Source organism: Myxocyprinus asiaticus, chromosome 15 (genome assembly GCF_019703515.2).
Source record: "Myxocyprinus asiaticus isolate MX2 ecotype Aquarium Trade chromosome 15, UBuf_Myxa_2, whole genome shotgun sequence".
In the NCBI taxonomy this organism is placed as follows: domain Eukaryota; kingdom Metazoa; phylum Chordata; class Actinopteri; order Cypriniformes; family Catostomidae; genus Myxocyprinus; species Myxocyprinus asiaticus.
In genome coordinates, this window is record NC_059358.1 from 22288928 (window position 1) to 22305800 (window position 16873).

General features: G+C 37.5%; 1 protein-coding gene across 2 annotated transcripts; it reads right to left on the bottom strand.

The window, feature by feature from the left end:
* Positions 1-215: 215 nt before the first annotated feature.
* Positions 216-16821, bottom strand: si:ch211-197h24.6 (uncharacterized). Of its 2 annotated transcripts, none has more exons than XM_051718984.1 (12): positions 16706-16821; positions 16295-16343; positions 14103-14133; positions 11017-11097; positions 9411-9550; positions 9105-9230; positions 8971-9016; positions 4638-4712; positions 3962-4368; positions 3757-3861; positions 2795-2897; positions 216-577 (listed from the first exon to the last, which is right to left on the bottom strand). In XM_051718984.1, the coding sequence occupies exons 2-12, from the start codon at positions 16340-16342 to the stop codon at positions 555-557; spliced, it is 1185 nt and encodes a 394-aa protein (XP_051574944.1). In that variant the 5' UTR covers position 16343; positions 16706-16821; the 3' UTR covers positions 216-554. The 2 variants fall into 2 exon arrangements, with proteins under 2 accessions (XP_051574944.1, XP_051574943.1); XM_051718983.1 differs by having other exon boundaries at positions 2786-2897.
* Positions 16822-16873: the final 52 nt, after the last annotated feature.

The following is a 16873-nucleotide window of genomic DNA, read 5'->3' on the forward strand; positions in this document are numbered from 1 at the left end:
TCTTACTGGGAGATACTACCCTATCTCCCAGTAAAAGCAAGTTTAGAATTTCAGAACTTCAATAATATACTAGTGAAGAGCTTAGAACCTAAGGTGCTGAAACTGATGGAGACTGTTCACTCAGACAACTGGACGACCTAATGTCCAAAGTGAGGACATCTTCAAGGAAAAGCAATAAAGAAATTGCATACACAAATAATAAAAAAAGAACAAGCCTTTTTAACTACCAATTTATTTCAAAATGTTATGAAAACAGAACTTCAGAAACAAGCACTAACAATAAAAGGATTTCAATACGTTCACTTACAGATGGTTTAATCTCTAATTTAGGTCTAAGCTTGTGTTGCTATTAAAAAGCGCAGTCTTAATTTCACTAAAAATGACTGAATGAGGAAAATAAAGTTAAAAATAAATGTACCTATACAATGTAAAAACAAAGCAACCTAAAACTTGAGAAAAGAAGTGTTTGGTCATGAACAAAGTGAGGAAAGCCATGTTAAATATGACTAAAGTTAGGTCACATCCAGTCTTGACTGCATCCATCAGATGAACGTTCAGTTGTAGAATCTTGATGGACCTGTCAAGGTAGAGGAGTTTAAGTGAAAACCAAAATGTTGTACAATTTACAATTACCAGGACAGACACAAAAAAATCTATAAAAGTTACAGGGAAATGGAGCATGCAATCTATGAATGTCCTGTAACATACTCCAAAACATGTTTATATTAAAGATCATATATGTATTAAATACACACCTTAATATTTGAATACTTGGTATTGCACAATTTTATTTACTACAGTCTCCTATTTGCAGCATCTGTGCCTGTCTCTATTTTCTGCTAGTTGGGTTGAAATAAAAGTCAATAGCACAACTGTACCAAAAAAGTAATTTGTCAATAGGATGAAATAACAATTTGCTTATACTTTACCACTAATCACAAGCATAATGTAACAGTATATTCTACAACACTGATTGAATTGGAATGACTTGTTCTTGTTATAAAATTATTATTTTTTTCACTTGTTATATGTTCTATTCTCACATTGCATAAGCACAGCTTCAACAAAAGCATAAAAAATGGAAACATCCGTGTTTGACCCACAGAGACCGAAAAAAAAAAAAAAAAGAAAATTACTAATACCAACACTCCAGTGGAAACTGAAACATACAGTACAAATATCCAAAAAGGGTATAAAAAGCAGCATTTCACCACCATTCATTTTGGTGAGAAATTAAAAAAACTATGCATTTCAAGATTGCTGCAACATTGGCTTTTTTCTACCACTGACAAAACTTATCTTCTGGCTACTGTCGTCTGCTCATCTGAGTATATATTGTGTTTATGAACAAATGTATTCCCTTTAAATATAGTTCATGGCACAGAAAATTGGCTACATGTTTTAAGATGTTGCAAAATAAAGCTTATACAGCATTTTCATCCTTGGCTGTTGAACTTATCTGAAGGCTCCTGCGTATGTTTGTTTGCACAATGCCAAAGAGCACACCGTTTCTTGATATACAGTGGGGTTTAAACAGTTGTTTTTTAAAGAAACAATGACATAAAATAAACAAGAAATTAGGGATGCACCGATGTATCGGCTGCCGATAATTATCGGCCAATTATTGACCAAATTAAAACCATCTGTATATCGGATATACGCATGAAAATGCCAATATGAAAAACTGATGGTTTATTCAAATTAATAAGTAACACTTTGTAAAAAAACTGAATTCAAATACACAATTCAGAAATAATAATAGCCACAATATTTAGAAAGGTTGGTACTTCTAAGAACATGTAATATTACATTTTTATTTAAACAGACGTGACAGGTTTGAAAGCGGCATTTACCTTCAAGCTTCATAATGAAACAGAAGCACAATGTTTTAAAGTACATAACCCTTTTTCATATCAATCATCATGTTATCATATTTAGTTTTTTTTTTTTGTGTATCTTTTTTAAATAAGTTTTCTTCTAATTACCTTTTATTGGTGCTCTCTCTCTCTCTCTCTTTTTTTTTTATTTTCTCCCCCATTTGGAATGCCCAATTCCCATTGTGCTCTAAGTCCTCGTGGTGGCATAGTGACTCACCTCAATCCGGGTGGCAGAGGACGAATCTCAGTTGCCTCCGCTTCTGAGACAGTCAATCCGCGCATCTTATCACGTGGCTTGTTAAGCACGTTACCGCGGAGACATAGCGCATGTGGAGGCTTCACGCTATTCTCCGCAGCATCCATGCACAACTCACCATGCGCCCCACCGAGAGCGAGAACCACATTATAGCGACCACAAGGAGGTTACCCCATGTGACTCTGCCCTCCCTAGCAACCGGGCCAATTTGGTTGCTTAGGAGACCTGGCTGGAGTCACTCAGCACCCCCTGGATTCGAACTCGCGACTCCAGGGGTGGAAGTCAGCGTCAATACTCGCTACCCAGGCCCCCCGATTGGTGCTCTTTAAATGTTGGCCTATCATGTGTTCAACAGATCCAATACATGTTCAACTGAAATGAGTGTATTTATTGTTAAAAAAGTAAAAAGATTTTGCACCTCTTTGTAAATTTTTAAAGCATAATTCTTAAGTAAAACTGTGATCTGATGGTAAAATAAAATGAGTGAACAAATATCGGTCTAAAGGTTTTATGTTGTTGTTAAAGCATACCAACAAGAAATATTTATGGTTCTGCAATGTTTGCAGGTTTGACTCTCAATAGAGATCTAACAATGACAGAGCATGTCATAAAGCCAGTTTAATCAAACCACAACTGTGTTTTTGTGTTATACCTGACATACCACTGGAGAATCTGTCATTAGAACTGTGTGGGAGACGAGAGGATGAGTAGTTCATGCTGCTTAAGGAGCTTGAGGGTATGGACTTTATACTGGGCAGTGGCACCTGAAAGACATTCCACATACAGACTTAAAACTAAAAGACTGTTCTGAAGAACAATCTTCAAATGTCTGACCATGTGATAAATTACCTATTGTACTTCCTTAGACATTGCTGTTCATTTAACTCATGCTCTTTTACCACCAATTTTGTTCAAGTAAGTATTATTGTCAGATACATCAGTTCATTCAAAAAAATAAAAATAAAAAAGGAGCAGCAAGGCAAAAGAAAATTATGAGTGTTAAAGTATTGGTGGTTTAGCTTAGACGAGGGAACGAATTATTAATTTCCGTTTTGTACCATTGCCAATGAACATCTCTGCAAAATTTTGTCTCCTGACTACACGCTTCTTCAAACATAATTGTAATTAGTTGGAGAAAACACAAGTCAACAATTTTGCGGGGTTTTTTTCCCCAATAGAATTCTGTGCATTGAAGTTTGATGTTTTATTTTTGTGTTTGTTTTGGGTACATGCTTATTTTGCACTAAAACATTGTACATGTATATTTTTCTATAAAAATTTCATGTCACCTTGCAAGGGAAGTTAGGCATATAAAGCGGTCACCACATCCTGTGTTAGGAGGGTGTGCAGCAAAAAACAACAACAAAAAAACAAAAAAAACAAAACAAAAAAAAAAACACACCTGCCACCAGTTTGCTTACAATCTGGCTGTTTGAACTAATATTAGCAACTAGAAAAAAATGAAGTTTGCTTTAAAATCAACCAAAACTGAAGCCAAATTAAACTTGTCAAATTTGTGCACTGCAAATAAAGTCTCATTAAATAAAGCATGTATGCATAATTAAAACAACATTTTTTTATATATATATATTTTTCATTTCTAAGCTTTTTATTATTTGTTACCGATGAAATACTCCGAAGGCGGTACTCCATGAGAACATCTGTGAGCTTTTGAGTGACCTTTAGGACAATCTGGGCATCATCCTCATTCTCAATACGAAATGAGTCCTAAAAACAAACACATTAAGTCTCATAACTCCAAATGGTTCATAATATACACTAAATTAAGCATTTCAACATACTCTGTGTATGCAAAGAGAACTGGTACCAGATATTTGAGCAGTGTTGCAGGGATGCTATTGCCCTCCATGACATTAGGGTCATTCCCCATCATTCTGTCCGCACTGCTGTTCATGGGCATGTCACTGGGGAAAGGTCTGCCCATCCCCTCACCATGCTGGCCAGTCCCATAGCCGTCTGCGCCCATGCACATGGATTCATCGTCAAGGAAATGTTGCATGCCCTCTGGTTCCATTATCCCCATGTCTGGCCCAGACATGCCGTTTCCATAGCGGCCTGGGCTTGTGAAGCCTCCCATGTCAGGCTGGCCTCTTCTCATGGGGCCATCAACCGGACCCCCATGCATTTCAAGAGTGAAATCAGACATCAACCCACCTCGGGGAGAGAATTCCCCCCTGAACATGGGGTCTGGGAAAGGCCCTCCAAATGGGCCACCTGACGGAGTGAGAAAAGAAAGTTTCTGCTGTATATCACAATGTCAATTACCAACATTACCAATCAATTGCACCAGTTACTGTATCAGTGGCTGCTTTAATTTTCCACAATAGCCTTCATAAAGGCACATAAAACTTAATATCTAGAACGGCATTTTTTAGACTATTTGTGCACTGGAAATGCCTGACTTTTATTATAAAACAGCTAAGATGATGAATGCATTCAACAAATCAAATATGCAAGCAAACATACACACAGGTGACACTAACCTTGTTGTGACCTGCGAGGAGGTGGCCTATGGACACCTGCAGATCCCGTAAAGCCCATGTGGGGCTGTGCAGATTCTAAGAGAAACAAACAGCCGGATAAGTAACTGGAAGGGCTGGGAGAATATGCAAGAGTTTTACAGTAGATCTGAATACACATACAGGCCTATAACTTTAAAAAAAAAAAAAATTCAGAATAGCATATAACATCAGCAATAACTAACACTTTATATTAAGGTTATATTTGTTAACATTAGTCTGTCTATTAGGTATCATGAATTTACAATGAACAGTAATTTTTGTACAACTTTTATTAATTGTAAATTTTAATTTATTAAAATAAAAGTAAATGAACACTTGAACCAGAGTCAACAATTATAGGGAAAAGGATTTAAATATTGATCTGTTTCTTCCCAAAGTGATCATATCGCTTTAGAAGACATTCATTTAACCACTGAAGTAGCATGGATTAATTTTACTATGCTTGTCTGTGCTTTTTGGAGCTTTAAAATGCTGATCACCATCCACTTGCATTGTATGGACCTACAGAGCTGAGACACTCTTCTAAAAACCTTTGTTTGTCATACACATCTGGGATGGCATGAGGGTGAGTAAATGAGAGAATTTTCATTTTTGGGTAAACTATTCCTTTAATGTACACAACCTTTAATTAAAAAAATATATTAGTTCATGTTAAAATTAACATTAACCAAGATTAATAAAAGCTAAAATATTGTTATCTTTAATAAATAATTTAATTATAATTATATTTATTTATCACATTATACATTTGCACATATACAGTGAAATTCTTTTTTTTTTTCACATATCCCAGCTAAGCTGGGGTCAGAGTGCAGGGTCAGCCAATATACAGCGCCCCTGGAGCAGATAGGGTCAAGGGCCTTGCTCAAGGGCCCAACAGTGGCATCTTGGCAGTGCTGGGGCTTGAACCCCCGACCTTCTGATCAGTAACCCAGAGCCTTAACCGCTGAGCCACCACTGCCCTCCCCAATACAATCTTATTGTAAAGTGTTACTGCAATAACAAACAGATATGCTGATGGCAATAGTGATAAGTCAATATAAGGGGTTGGCAATTTCCAGCACGCGAATACGGGACAATTGAGCATTTTTGCGCTTAAATATTGGATGGTGACGTTAAAGGTTTCGCCACTGAAGTACTGGAGGCCATAATTTCAGCCAAAGTGCGGGCTATTCCGGCTAATACGGGACAGCTGGCAACCTTAGTCAATATACTGGCAGATATTTAACTATTATTCGCATTGCCTGTGTCAGCTTGGCTGATTCACATAAATATTCGCTCCACCTTGTGTCAATTAGAAAACCTATCAAAACTAAAAAAAAAAAAAAAAAAAAAAAAGAACTTATTTGATATCACTGTTTTTGCAATCTATTTCTTTCTGTTCCTAGTGACAAGGATATGTCCTGTAATATAAATTTTGGGATAAGTGTGTGTTTTCAGGAATGTTTGAGTAAAACACAATGTCTCTCTGAGATGAAGTAAAAATGTCTGTAAAATTATATTTAGCTGTGAATTGAGGATCTAGGACCAGTTAAGACTGTTTTGTTGCTGTTTTTGTAAACTGACATTTTAAAGCTTATACTTTAACTAAATAAACTGCCCCCTTTGCCAAGCAATAATATTTAACACAATCAGAATAAAGTAAACGTGTTGTGGGATGTGATCATGCAATTTAACATATAAGCTTATGTTTAACTTTGTTGACTCTCTCTCAGCTGTGTCTGAAGAGACCTCCCAGACATAAACCATTAAACAAAAGGGACAATTAGAGCCTGTCGGAGTTATTGCTGCAGCATTAAGAGCAGTATATGTGAGACCGTGTCTGTGGATAGTTAGGTGTATGTATCTGTGCTCACCCTATTGCTAGGGGTACTTCTCTAAACAATTTTGAAACTTGTAATACAGCAATTCTCTTACTGGTGCTTCCCTAGGATGATTCACTTCTGTTGTTCTCCTCATTTGTAAGTCGCTTTGGATAAAAGTGTCTGCTAAATTAATAAATGTAAATGTAGATAGGATTTACGAGAAATCCACTGGAGTGAGCGCACCGGAGACAGGATGCCATCAACCACTTGGTATTGTCCAAGATTTCGAATTTCAACCACAGACCTTTTCTCTCAATCCCTGTTCATTTTTAGTTAAAGTGGGTTCTAATGTGCCCAACGCTAAACTTATACAGGTGCATCTCAATAAATTAGAATGTCGTGGAAAAGTTCATTTATTTCAGTAATTCAACTCAAATTGTGAAACTCGTGTATTAAATAAATTCAATGCACACTGACTGAAGTAGTTTAAGTCTTTGGTTATTTTAATTGTGATGATTTTGGCTCACATTTAACAAAAACCCACCAATTCACTATCTCAAAAAATTAGAATACATCATAAGACCAATAAAAAAAAAAAATTTTAGTGAATTGTTGGCCTTCTGGAAAGTATGTTCATTTACTGTATATGTACTCAATACTTGGTAGGGGCTCCTTTTGCTTTAATTACTGCCTCAATTCGGTGTGGCATGGAGGTGATCAGTTTGTGGCACTGCTGAGGTGGTATGGAAGCCCAGGTTTCTTTGACAGTGGCCTTCAGCTCATCTGCATTTTTTGGTCTCTTGTTTCTCATTTTCCTCTTGACAATACCCCATAGATTCTCTATGGGGTTCAGGTCTGGTGAGTTTGCTGGCCAGTCAAGCACACCAACACCATGGTCATTTAACCAACTTTTGGTGCTTTTGGCAGTGTGGGCAGGTGCCAAATCCTGCTGGAAAATGAAATCAGTATCTTTAAAAAGCTGGTCAGCAGGAGGAAGCATGAAGTGCTCCAAAATTTCTTGGTAAACGGGTGCAGTGACTTTGGTTTTCAAAAAACACAATGGACCAACACCAGCAGATGACATTGCACCCCAAATCATCACAGACTGTGGAAACTTAACACTGGACTTCAAGCAACTTGGGCTATGAGCTTCTCCACCCTTCCTCCAGACTCTAGGACCTTGGTTTCCAAATGAAATACAAAACTTGCTCTCATCTGAAAAGAGGACTTTGGAACACTGAGCAACAGTCCAGTTCTTCTTCTCCTTAGCCCAGGTAAGACGCCTCTGACGTTGTCTGTGGTTCAGGAGTGGCTTAACAAGAGGAATACGACAACTGTAGCCAAATTCCTTGACATGTCTGTGTGTGGTGGCTCTTGATGCCTTGACCCCAGCCTCAGTCCATTCCTTGTGAAGTTCACCCAAATTCTTGAATTGATTTTGCTTGACAATCATAAGGCTGCGGTTCTCTTGGTTGGTTGTGCATCATTTTCTTCCACACTTTATCCTTCCACTCAACTTTCTGTTAACATGCTTGGATACAGCACTCTGTGAACAGCCAGCTTCTTTGGCAATGAATGTTTGTGGCTTACCCTCCTTGTGAAGGGTGTCAGTGATTGTCTTCTGGACAACTGTCAGATCAGCAGTCTTCCCCATGATTGTGTAGCCTAGTGAACCAAACTGAGAGACCATTTTGAAGGCTCAGGAAACCTTTGCAGGTGTTTTGAGCTGATTAGCTGATTGGCATGTCACCATATTCTAATTTTTTGAGATAGTGAATTGGTGGGTTTTTGTTAAATGTGAGCCAAAATCATCACAATTAAAAGAACCAAAGACTTAAACTATTTCAGTCTGTGTGCATTGAATTTATTTAATACACGAGTTTCACAATTTGAGTTGAATTACTGAAATAAATGAACTTTTCCACGACATTCTAATTTATTGAGATGCACCTGTATATATATATATATATATGTATATATATATATGTCTGCCTATGCACAATACTGGAAACATCTGCAAGTTATTGTGCCCGGATCAAATGAACTGATCTCCTTAAATTACATATGGACAAGCACAGACCAGGCCACACTTCTCAAAAGCAGCACTTGCCATTTCTGATTCATGCATTCTGCTACCGCTAATACAATCTCTGGAAAAAAAATTTATTCATCTCCTGACTTCAGCCTTTTGCAGACACAATATTTTGTCTTAGATTTTCAATTAGAGTGAATTTTTTGTATTGCACAAAAGAAATGTTCATTTAATTTCAGCAACTTCATTCTCATAAAACCTCATGCCATCATTAAAACACAACCCCTCTAATTTTTTTGGCTAAACTATACACTAGATATCGGCATCAGACCAAAAAAAAAAAAGGATTTGTGGATTACTAAATTGCATCAGGATGTGTGTGATATATTGCTATCATAATAGCTTTGCTTCAGAATCATGGGTAGATGTGTCAGTTGTTGGAGGACATATGACTTACTCATTCCCTGAAACGCCACGACCTCACAAGGCTCCCTAAGCATCATCTAGAGAAAATCAGAGAAGAATGTGTGATGAGAACTGCGACAAATGCTTTAAAGTTATGTCATTGGATGTGTGCATTTTGCCTTTTACCTTAATTTGACCTCTGCCCTCGGCTTTTTCCACTTCAGCAGCAGCAGCTTTAACAGCTTTTCGGATGGCTGGATCTCTAACTGCTGCCTCCTCATCATGAGGAACCTTGTCTTTGTGGTTCTGCTTCTGTTTCCCAGAGGAAATAAAATAAAAAAATAGAAACTAGAATAATCAAATATCGGACAGCCTCCAAGCAGAGATAGAGCTGCATCATTGAAGGGATGCATATTTTATCAGAAGCATGGATAGAGAATAAATCTGCTGTTTATCTGTGCACTGACAAAACAGTGTATATGAAGATTTTACCATGTATCTGAAGGAGTGCTTCCAGCCCAGGACATGAGCAGCCATATCATTCTGCACATTCTGAACCTTACACAGTTTACACTGGTAATGAGGAGGAACTGACTTGGATGGGCTTCGATACTCCCACACATACTGCAGGCCTATGAATGCAAAACACATACACATCCATGTTCAAGGTCATTCTCTGAGAGATGTTGCAATGGCAGGTGTCTTGTTTTACGTATTCTGAGCTGACAAGGCTTGCCTTCATGGTGAAATATATATTGTCTAGTTTGTTACAGAAATTATCTTACATTTATATTCATTCATTCATTTAATCATATGTAGCATTTAAACACTCGGAGGGCCTCATTCATGATACATGAGCACAACAAATGTATGCAAATTCTTTGTAAAGCCATTCTTACATCAATTGTTGCATTGCAAGAATTAATGATTTACACAGCATTAGTATCTGCTGGTTTCATTAATGTGGCCCATTAACTCATATAATCATCTTTACCTTATGTTTAACAAGTAGGCCTGTCACAATAATTACGTTATCGACTTATCGTACAATATATGGACATGACCTCGATCATTTTTGCTGACCTCGATATTGGCCATTGTGTTTACATAAGAATGAATATCACCAACAATTTAGCCAGTCACGCTGCTTCTGTCCTCTCGTCTGCTGTGTCGGAGGCGGGGCTCAGGCAGCTCCTCCACACACACACACACACACACACACAGAGTGGACAGCGACAGGTGAAGATTACGTGTTACTCGAGGCTAATAGGTGTTGTTCCCAATGACAGCATAATTCCAGCCAGAAAGTTTGGAAGAATAAGTCCAAATGGACTTACATTCCACAGCTCCAGTGTAGGAAAATTTTGGCTTTAAGCCGAATGAGAGAGGAGAGCTCATTAATGTGAACGAGTCGGTATGTTGACTTTGTTTAAAAACAGTGGCAACGAAAAGTGGCAATACAACGAATCTAAAAGCTCATCTAAAACAACCATCCATCCCATCCAATTTTCTGAGCTGGGAACAAAAAACGCAGTTGGAGATGGAGAGGGGCCTTCCCGACTTTTATTTTATTTTATTTTTTTACATTCCAATTCCAATGTCTGAATATTCTTAAGAATTAAAAGTTCATTGCTCTTTGAAAGGGTGTACTTGCATTATTATGCTATTATATTATTATATCAGTGGCATAAAATGGTCTTAAAATGACAATAATATCGTTTATCGCAATTATTTCTGGGACAATATCATCCAACAAAAGTAGTTATCGGGACAGGCCAATTAACAAGTATATATACACACCTGAATGGGGGAAAAAATAAAAATCTCCTGAACTGCTTGCCAGGCATACATTTTAGTAACATTTCAGATGAACAATTAAATTACAAAAATGATATTGTAATAATAAGTTAGAAACATTAGCTCAAATCAGGCTTACTAAAATTTTACTTTTCAGGTTGGTCCAGCAAGTGGACATATGCATTCTAGAATAAGAACTGTTATGAGACAAGGTGATGGCTTTGCCAATAAGGCGACTAGCTCTTAGCCTCCATCTATATATTATGGCAAGGAACAGTTTTGAAAATATATTGTTACTCACCAATAACTGTTTCGGTGACTGATTTCAGCCGTTTAGCCAAGGAGGGTATGGTCTGGATGGATCCTTTTTTGTCAGTGAAGACTGGTGAAACACACACAGCTAAGTGAGTAATATCAAAAGGGACATGGGGAGGCACAATAAGCCAAAGCTTAAAGCTCAAAGGCGGCATTAGGGTTTCCACTCAATTGAACCAATACTAAAGGCTTACTGCATCCCAAAAAACAAAAAGACCAGAGCATCCCCAAAAACAAAAAGACCAGAGTGCTTAAAGCACACGGTCTTCATATAATAACAGGCTGTGGTCAAATAAATGAGCCACAACTCTTTAATCTTACACAGTGAACAACATAAAAACTCAGTTTCAAATGAAGCATGCTGACTTTGAAAAGTTGCAGATGGGTTTCTGGGCATAACACAGTCACAGTAATAGTGCACTGGTTCAAACCTGGTTCAGCCAATCACACTTTACCAGTGTAACAGTTCTGAACAAGTTCAAGGCTAACTGTGCCATCACTTCATGGAATCTTGACACCTTTTCAAAATGAAGTTATAATGTATTTCACACTAACTATTTCCTTTAGCAGCTTGATGCACACCCTGTGCATGATGCCGTAATCACTGAAATATTGCTTTCCATGACTCAAATGTGGCCATACAGGGAGCAAAGGTGAAATACCCCAACTCCACGTGTACTTGGTCTTGAACTATCAAGAACACGGCAAGAGCATGTCAAGAGCTAGACACTTGAACGCTGCTTAAAGGAGCTAGATGTTGAAGTTTCTATTGTTGTTCATCATATTATTTACTGTTGGGAACTGAGAAATGGTTCTTTTTCAGAACTGGTTCCAGTTAAAAAAAAAAAAAAAAAAAAAAAATAGAACCAAATGATTAACAAAACTTTCAGTTCTGTTAAACATTTTCAAATGTGCATTCTTCCGCCCATGCGGATGGAACACGATACAATAACACTCAGCGCTTCCTGCACTAGTATTCAGCAGTACTACTGAATCTACAGCAGGAAACACACACACACACACAATGTGACTAATTAGTCTAATTTCCAAACAAATTACATATGAGCCTTTTTTCAGTGAATCAACTCACTTCAGGGCGGTTACTGAATTAATCTGATTCACTTACTGAACCGCAAGTCTGTGTTGTTATTTTTAAGGCTCGAGACTTAATTTCATAAAAACGAATGAATGATTTTTAGTATTTTTAATATATAGTTAGAACCAATTATTGGATTGCTTATATGCTGCATTAAAAAGTCTGTTGCAGAGGGAAATACATTTTTAAAAGAATTGCATTTCTCATTTCCAAATATTTCTTCCACAATTGGGTTGAAAAGAATCATTAATAGAATCTGAACCAAATTGTTAATATTCTTATGATTCCAATCTCTAAAGGATTTGCACACCAAACGCAAATTTTCGCCACGATTTATCGACATGTTGATTTATCAACATTTTGAATCGAAACAATGGATTCCTAATGAGCCATACACACCTGGAGCAAAAATTCAGGCCGAATTGCGTGCCGGCAAAGCAAGGCTTTCTTTTTATGATGAGTGTGTAAATGTTTTCCTTTGCCTGTGATGAAATGCCCTGACCATTAAAATATGAGCATTGGATCACGTGTCAGGAGTTGTTGCAGTTACCAAAACCACGAAATAGGTGGCGTTAAAGCACAGAAAGCAGTTTTGACCACTGACATTAAACACTGATGTAACTCGAGGAAGAAATTCTGAACCAGCAGTGAGGATATGGAGTTAATTTGCATCAAATGACTTAACTTATATATATATATATATATATATATTATATTTTCTTATATGGGTTCTATTAACATGTAAATGATTTTGCTGCATCTCTTCCTTGCATCCATGGATTGTCTTCATAATGTACACTCCATATTGCTGAATATTTTGCCTTTGCATTTCATCTTACGCAAGTTCTCCTATATACATTTTGTGGCATCTTTGCCTTTGTATCACTTTTTTTTATAAACAACTTTACGGATCGCAAACATTTTTCTTCGCTAAATATTAATAATACTGCTGTGAATCTCAGCGCACTCTGTTACCCTTTGCATACCAAAAACGTGGTGGTTTCCCTACAAATTATGTAATCGTTATTGCGGTGTTATCGTTAAGTCGTTAACAGTTGTGCTGCCGTCAGCAGTATTAAAGTATCTAATAATAATTGGTCAGACTGAAGATGGGTTTTGTGTTTAAATGTCATGTTTAATTAGTAACACGTAGGGTTTTGAGCAAATGTACTGTATAACACAAGTAGATATACTTGGCAATGAGACAATCAATATTGTTCCAACTGACAACATATGTTTTCTGTGTCCTGAGTGTGCATTATGCAGTGATTTCAAACAAATGTACTTACACAAGTATTTACAGTATGCGTGGCAATAGCATATGATCAGTATTGTTCCGAATGATAACATTTTTTAACCGTTAATATTATTTTTTACACTCAATTTTCTTATCACCCCTCAGACTATGTACACATGATAATACTGCCAGTAATCTTATCCAGCAGGAGAACTGAAATAGTTTGTGAAAGTGTCTCGAATGCTTTCTCTTTGAACAAATCAACAACAAACTCTTCATCACTGCAGCAGCTTGTAGAGAAATCGGTTTTCTTTTCTCTATCTGCAATCTAGAGAACTTGTTTGCAAACTTGTCAAATTTTCATCCATGACGGGCGAATGGCAGACCAGCTGAAAGGTGCGTTGAGCCGACTACCATACCGGGGAAAAATAGCTTGTCAGTTAGTGCCACCTATTGTAACGCCGATCGTTCATGCCGTTTTCTGTGAAAGGGCCATTTGTCTTTGGCGTGCAAAGGCCTTAATATGGTTGTTTAAATAGGCTAACAGATGTGCAAAGCATTTGTCTGAAAGAGAGCTAGTTAGCACAACTATAAGAGCTGTGCTTGCGTGTTTAATTTAGGGCTGAAGCACCAAAAGCTCTCAAGAACCCAGTAGAAGTGGCACATGGCAATAACATTACCAAGGCCAGACAGAGCTGAAGGTGAAAGGGCAGAACTGGGTTCTGAGGGCAGGACTTACCTATGTCACCATTGTGGGGTGGCTGCTTTTTCTGTCATAGCCGACAAATAAAACCGTCAGGAGGAGAGAGAAATAAAGAGGAATTAGAGAGATATAACATCATAGGAGTTAAAGAGCAGACCCCTCTCCTGCTCCTCCTAAATTCTCCAGTTCTGTTCTCCACTCCACTTCAAAAGTAGAGGGGGATAGTCCTTGTACAGGAGGACACTTGAGCAATCAAAGTGTCTCTTCACCAGACACTCTCACATGAGAATAATCATGCTTTATCCATCCCCAAGAATGGAGTTTTATCAAGTAGACAAAAACACATGGCATGATAAAAGAGCAAAATATTCTACAATTACAGTCTGTTTCCAAACAGAAGGCAGCAGCTCTGCTTCATTCAATAGGGCCAGTACATTAGTGCTTATTTGTCTTTTACAGGAGAAAATAAGCACTGTTTCAGGTCAATGACAAAACAAAGGACATGCATACCTAAGATAAATAGATTATGTTCTTACACTTTAGATATAAGCAACTATAAGAGAGGACTTAAAAGTTGCTGTTACAAGGCCTGTGTTGAGTGTATGCTGAGCACTTCAAGCAACAGAATTTTAAATTCACTTTAATTAGACGTTAATGTTTTGTAGTTTGTTATTGATATGTAAAGCATCTCGACATACATTGTCTTCTAATCATATTGGTTTCAGATAGGAGTAGATCCTGAAAATATACTGAATGCTCACAGATATTCAGGGCAGAGATCTTGGCTTTATTTTCTCCAATTGGCAACAGCCCACTCACCCTTTTAACGTGGCGTGAGGGCTGAGGAATATAGCTCACTTTCAGCCTTAAAAGTGGAGCTTCCAGCACCTCCCCAACACCACGCCAAATTCTGTGAGATCACAGGCCTTTTCACTTAATTTTGCAAGGCCCAGTCAACTAAAAGGTTTGTGTTCCGACATCTGAAGCAGGCAACACTCTGCAAAAAAAGAGTGTATCCCTTCAGCCCAGATCAAAAACTTAACACTGTCAAACAAGTCTATACAGACAGTTTGCAGCATTATGCCAGAAAGAGCAGCTGCTTCATGGCATTACAGTAACCTAAACAGAAAGGTAGTTGGATGAAATCAATCCAACCCAGTGTTGAGGTGTCTACATCTGACGTGATCTGACAAAGCTGGTTGCAATCAGTGCTAATTCTGAGGTATTATCAAAACAAAAATCAATGTGGCAATTGACAGACCCAAGTCTGCAGATGATCTAGATCTCAATTCGAAAAAGTACTGATTTGAAGGAATAGTTGGGGTTAATTATAAGTTAAGCTCAATCGACAGCATTTGTGGCATAATGTTGAATGCCAAAATTACTGATTACTCTTCCCTCCTTAAAAAAGGGGCAAAAATCGAGGTTACAGTGAGGCACTTACAATGGAAGTGAATGTGGCCAATTAATGGAGGGTTTAAAGGCAAAAATGTTCATAAAGACCTTAAATTAAATATCCTGTAAAACTTGCGTTTTAAGTTGTTTAAATCTTTGTTTTTGCCGGATTACAGGGTTTACATCGTCATGGCAAGTTGTAAAATTGGATTTAACTTTCACATAACACACAAATTTACCCGTCACAGTTAGTGATTTTATTACACTAAAATCATGCTAACATGCATACTGTTTACATCTTGTGGCTATACTTTTGAAACAGTGAATATGTTAATGTTTATGGATTGGCCCCCATTCACTTCCATTGTCAGTGCCTCAATGCAACACAGATTTTTGCTTTTTTTAAAAGAAAAGGAGGGACGAGTGGAAGTTACATTTGTGGTAATCAATGTTATGCCACAAATGCTGTAGATTGAGCTTAACTTGTATTGAATCCAGAATATTCCTTAAAGTTTGAAGCTGATATGGCTGTTTTCAGAAAACAATTGTGTCATTTGCACTACCGTCATTGCATTTCATTGCCTGCAATTACTGCTGCAGTAATTGCTGTATTGCTGTGCATTTGATAAATATACTTTGATTTGACTGAAATAGTTAAGTATATTACTGAAGCAAATCTTAGTGATAACTTGCAATTTATACGAGCAAGATTCAATTAACCGATCTATTGAAGATTATCTGATGGAAATCACGTGATTTCACGACTGGAGCTTCATTGTCGGCCTCATGCTCATCAGGCCCAGATATGATGTTGTGGACTGTCTAGAGCTCACCTTCCCGCCGGTCCTGGGCTTCTTACGAAGATTTGATGGTGCTTCCATTCTGTAAACGATAAACCACCAAATATTACATTCTTACTATTACTACTGCCGTTTAACACATCTTCAATTGGGAAAGACATCAACCGCTTGACCGTTTACAAAACATATGCGTAATGCTTTACAAACAATAAAAGGCGAGGAGATCGAAAAACTATTTAAGAGTTATCCGATTTTTCACAATCTTAATGAGAAAGTACTAATAGAAACATGCGAGACTAGGTCACGGCAAAGCACTTTCCTGCTACATCACAACATCAAGCGCAGCTCCATTTAAATGCGATAACTCTCAAATCACAGACTTCTACCGTGAACTCAACTCGAAATAACGCATCTCTGATTTTAAAATTGTATTAAAATATTTACCTGTGCGCTGTAATTTATCAACCTTGCGTTTTGCGAGCTTTTGTTTGATTTTGAAGACGAGTTGCAGCGCAGGAACAGAGCGTATAAGCTGCAGTTTAGGCCCAAAGGCGTTTCTGTCTCTTTTCAAAATAAAAGTCCTATTTTATTTCCATCAACGGATGACGATTC

What these genes read in the sequence shown, in the direction of transcription:
- si:ch211-197h24.6 (XM_051718983.1), bottom strand. Translation starts at nt 16,342, where the DNA reads ATGGAAGCACCATCAAATCTTCGTAAGAAGCCCAGGACCGGCGGGAAG. An exon ending in AGTCACCGAAACAGTTATTG is followed by an intron (nt 9,551 to 11,016) that starts GTGAGTAACAAT and finishes TTGCATTCATAG; the next exon opens with GCCTGCAGTATGTGTGGGAG. An exon ending in AGCACTCCTTCAGATACATG is followed by an intron (nt 9,231 to 9,410) that starts GTAAAATCTTCA and finishes TCTGGGAAACAG; the next exon opens with AAGCAGAACCACAAAGACAA.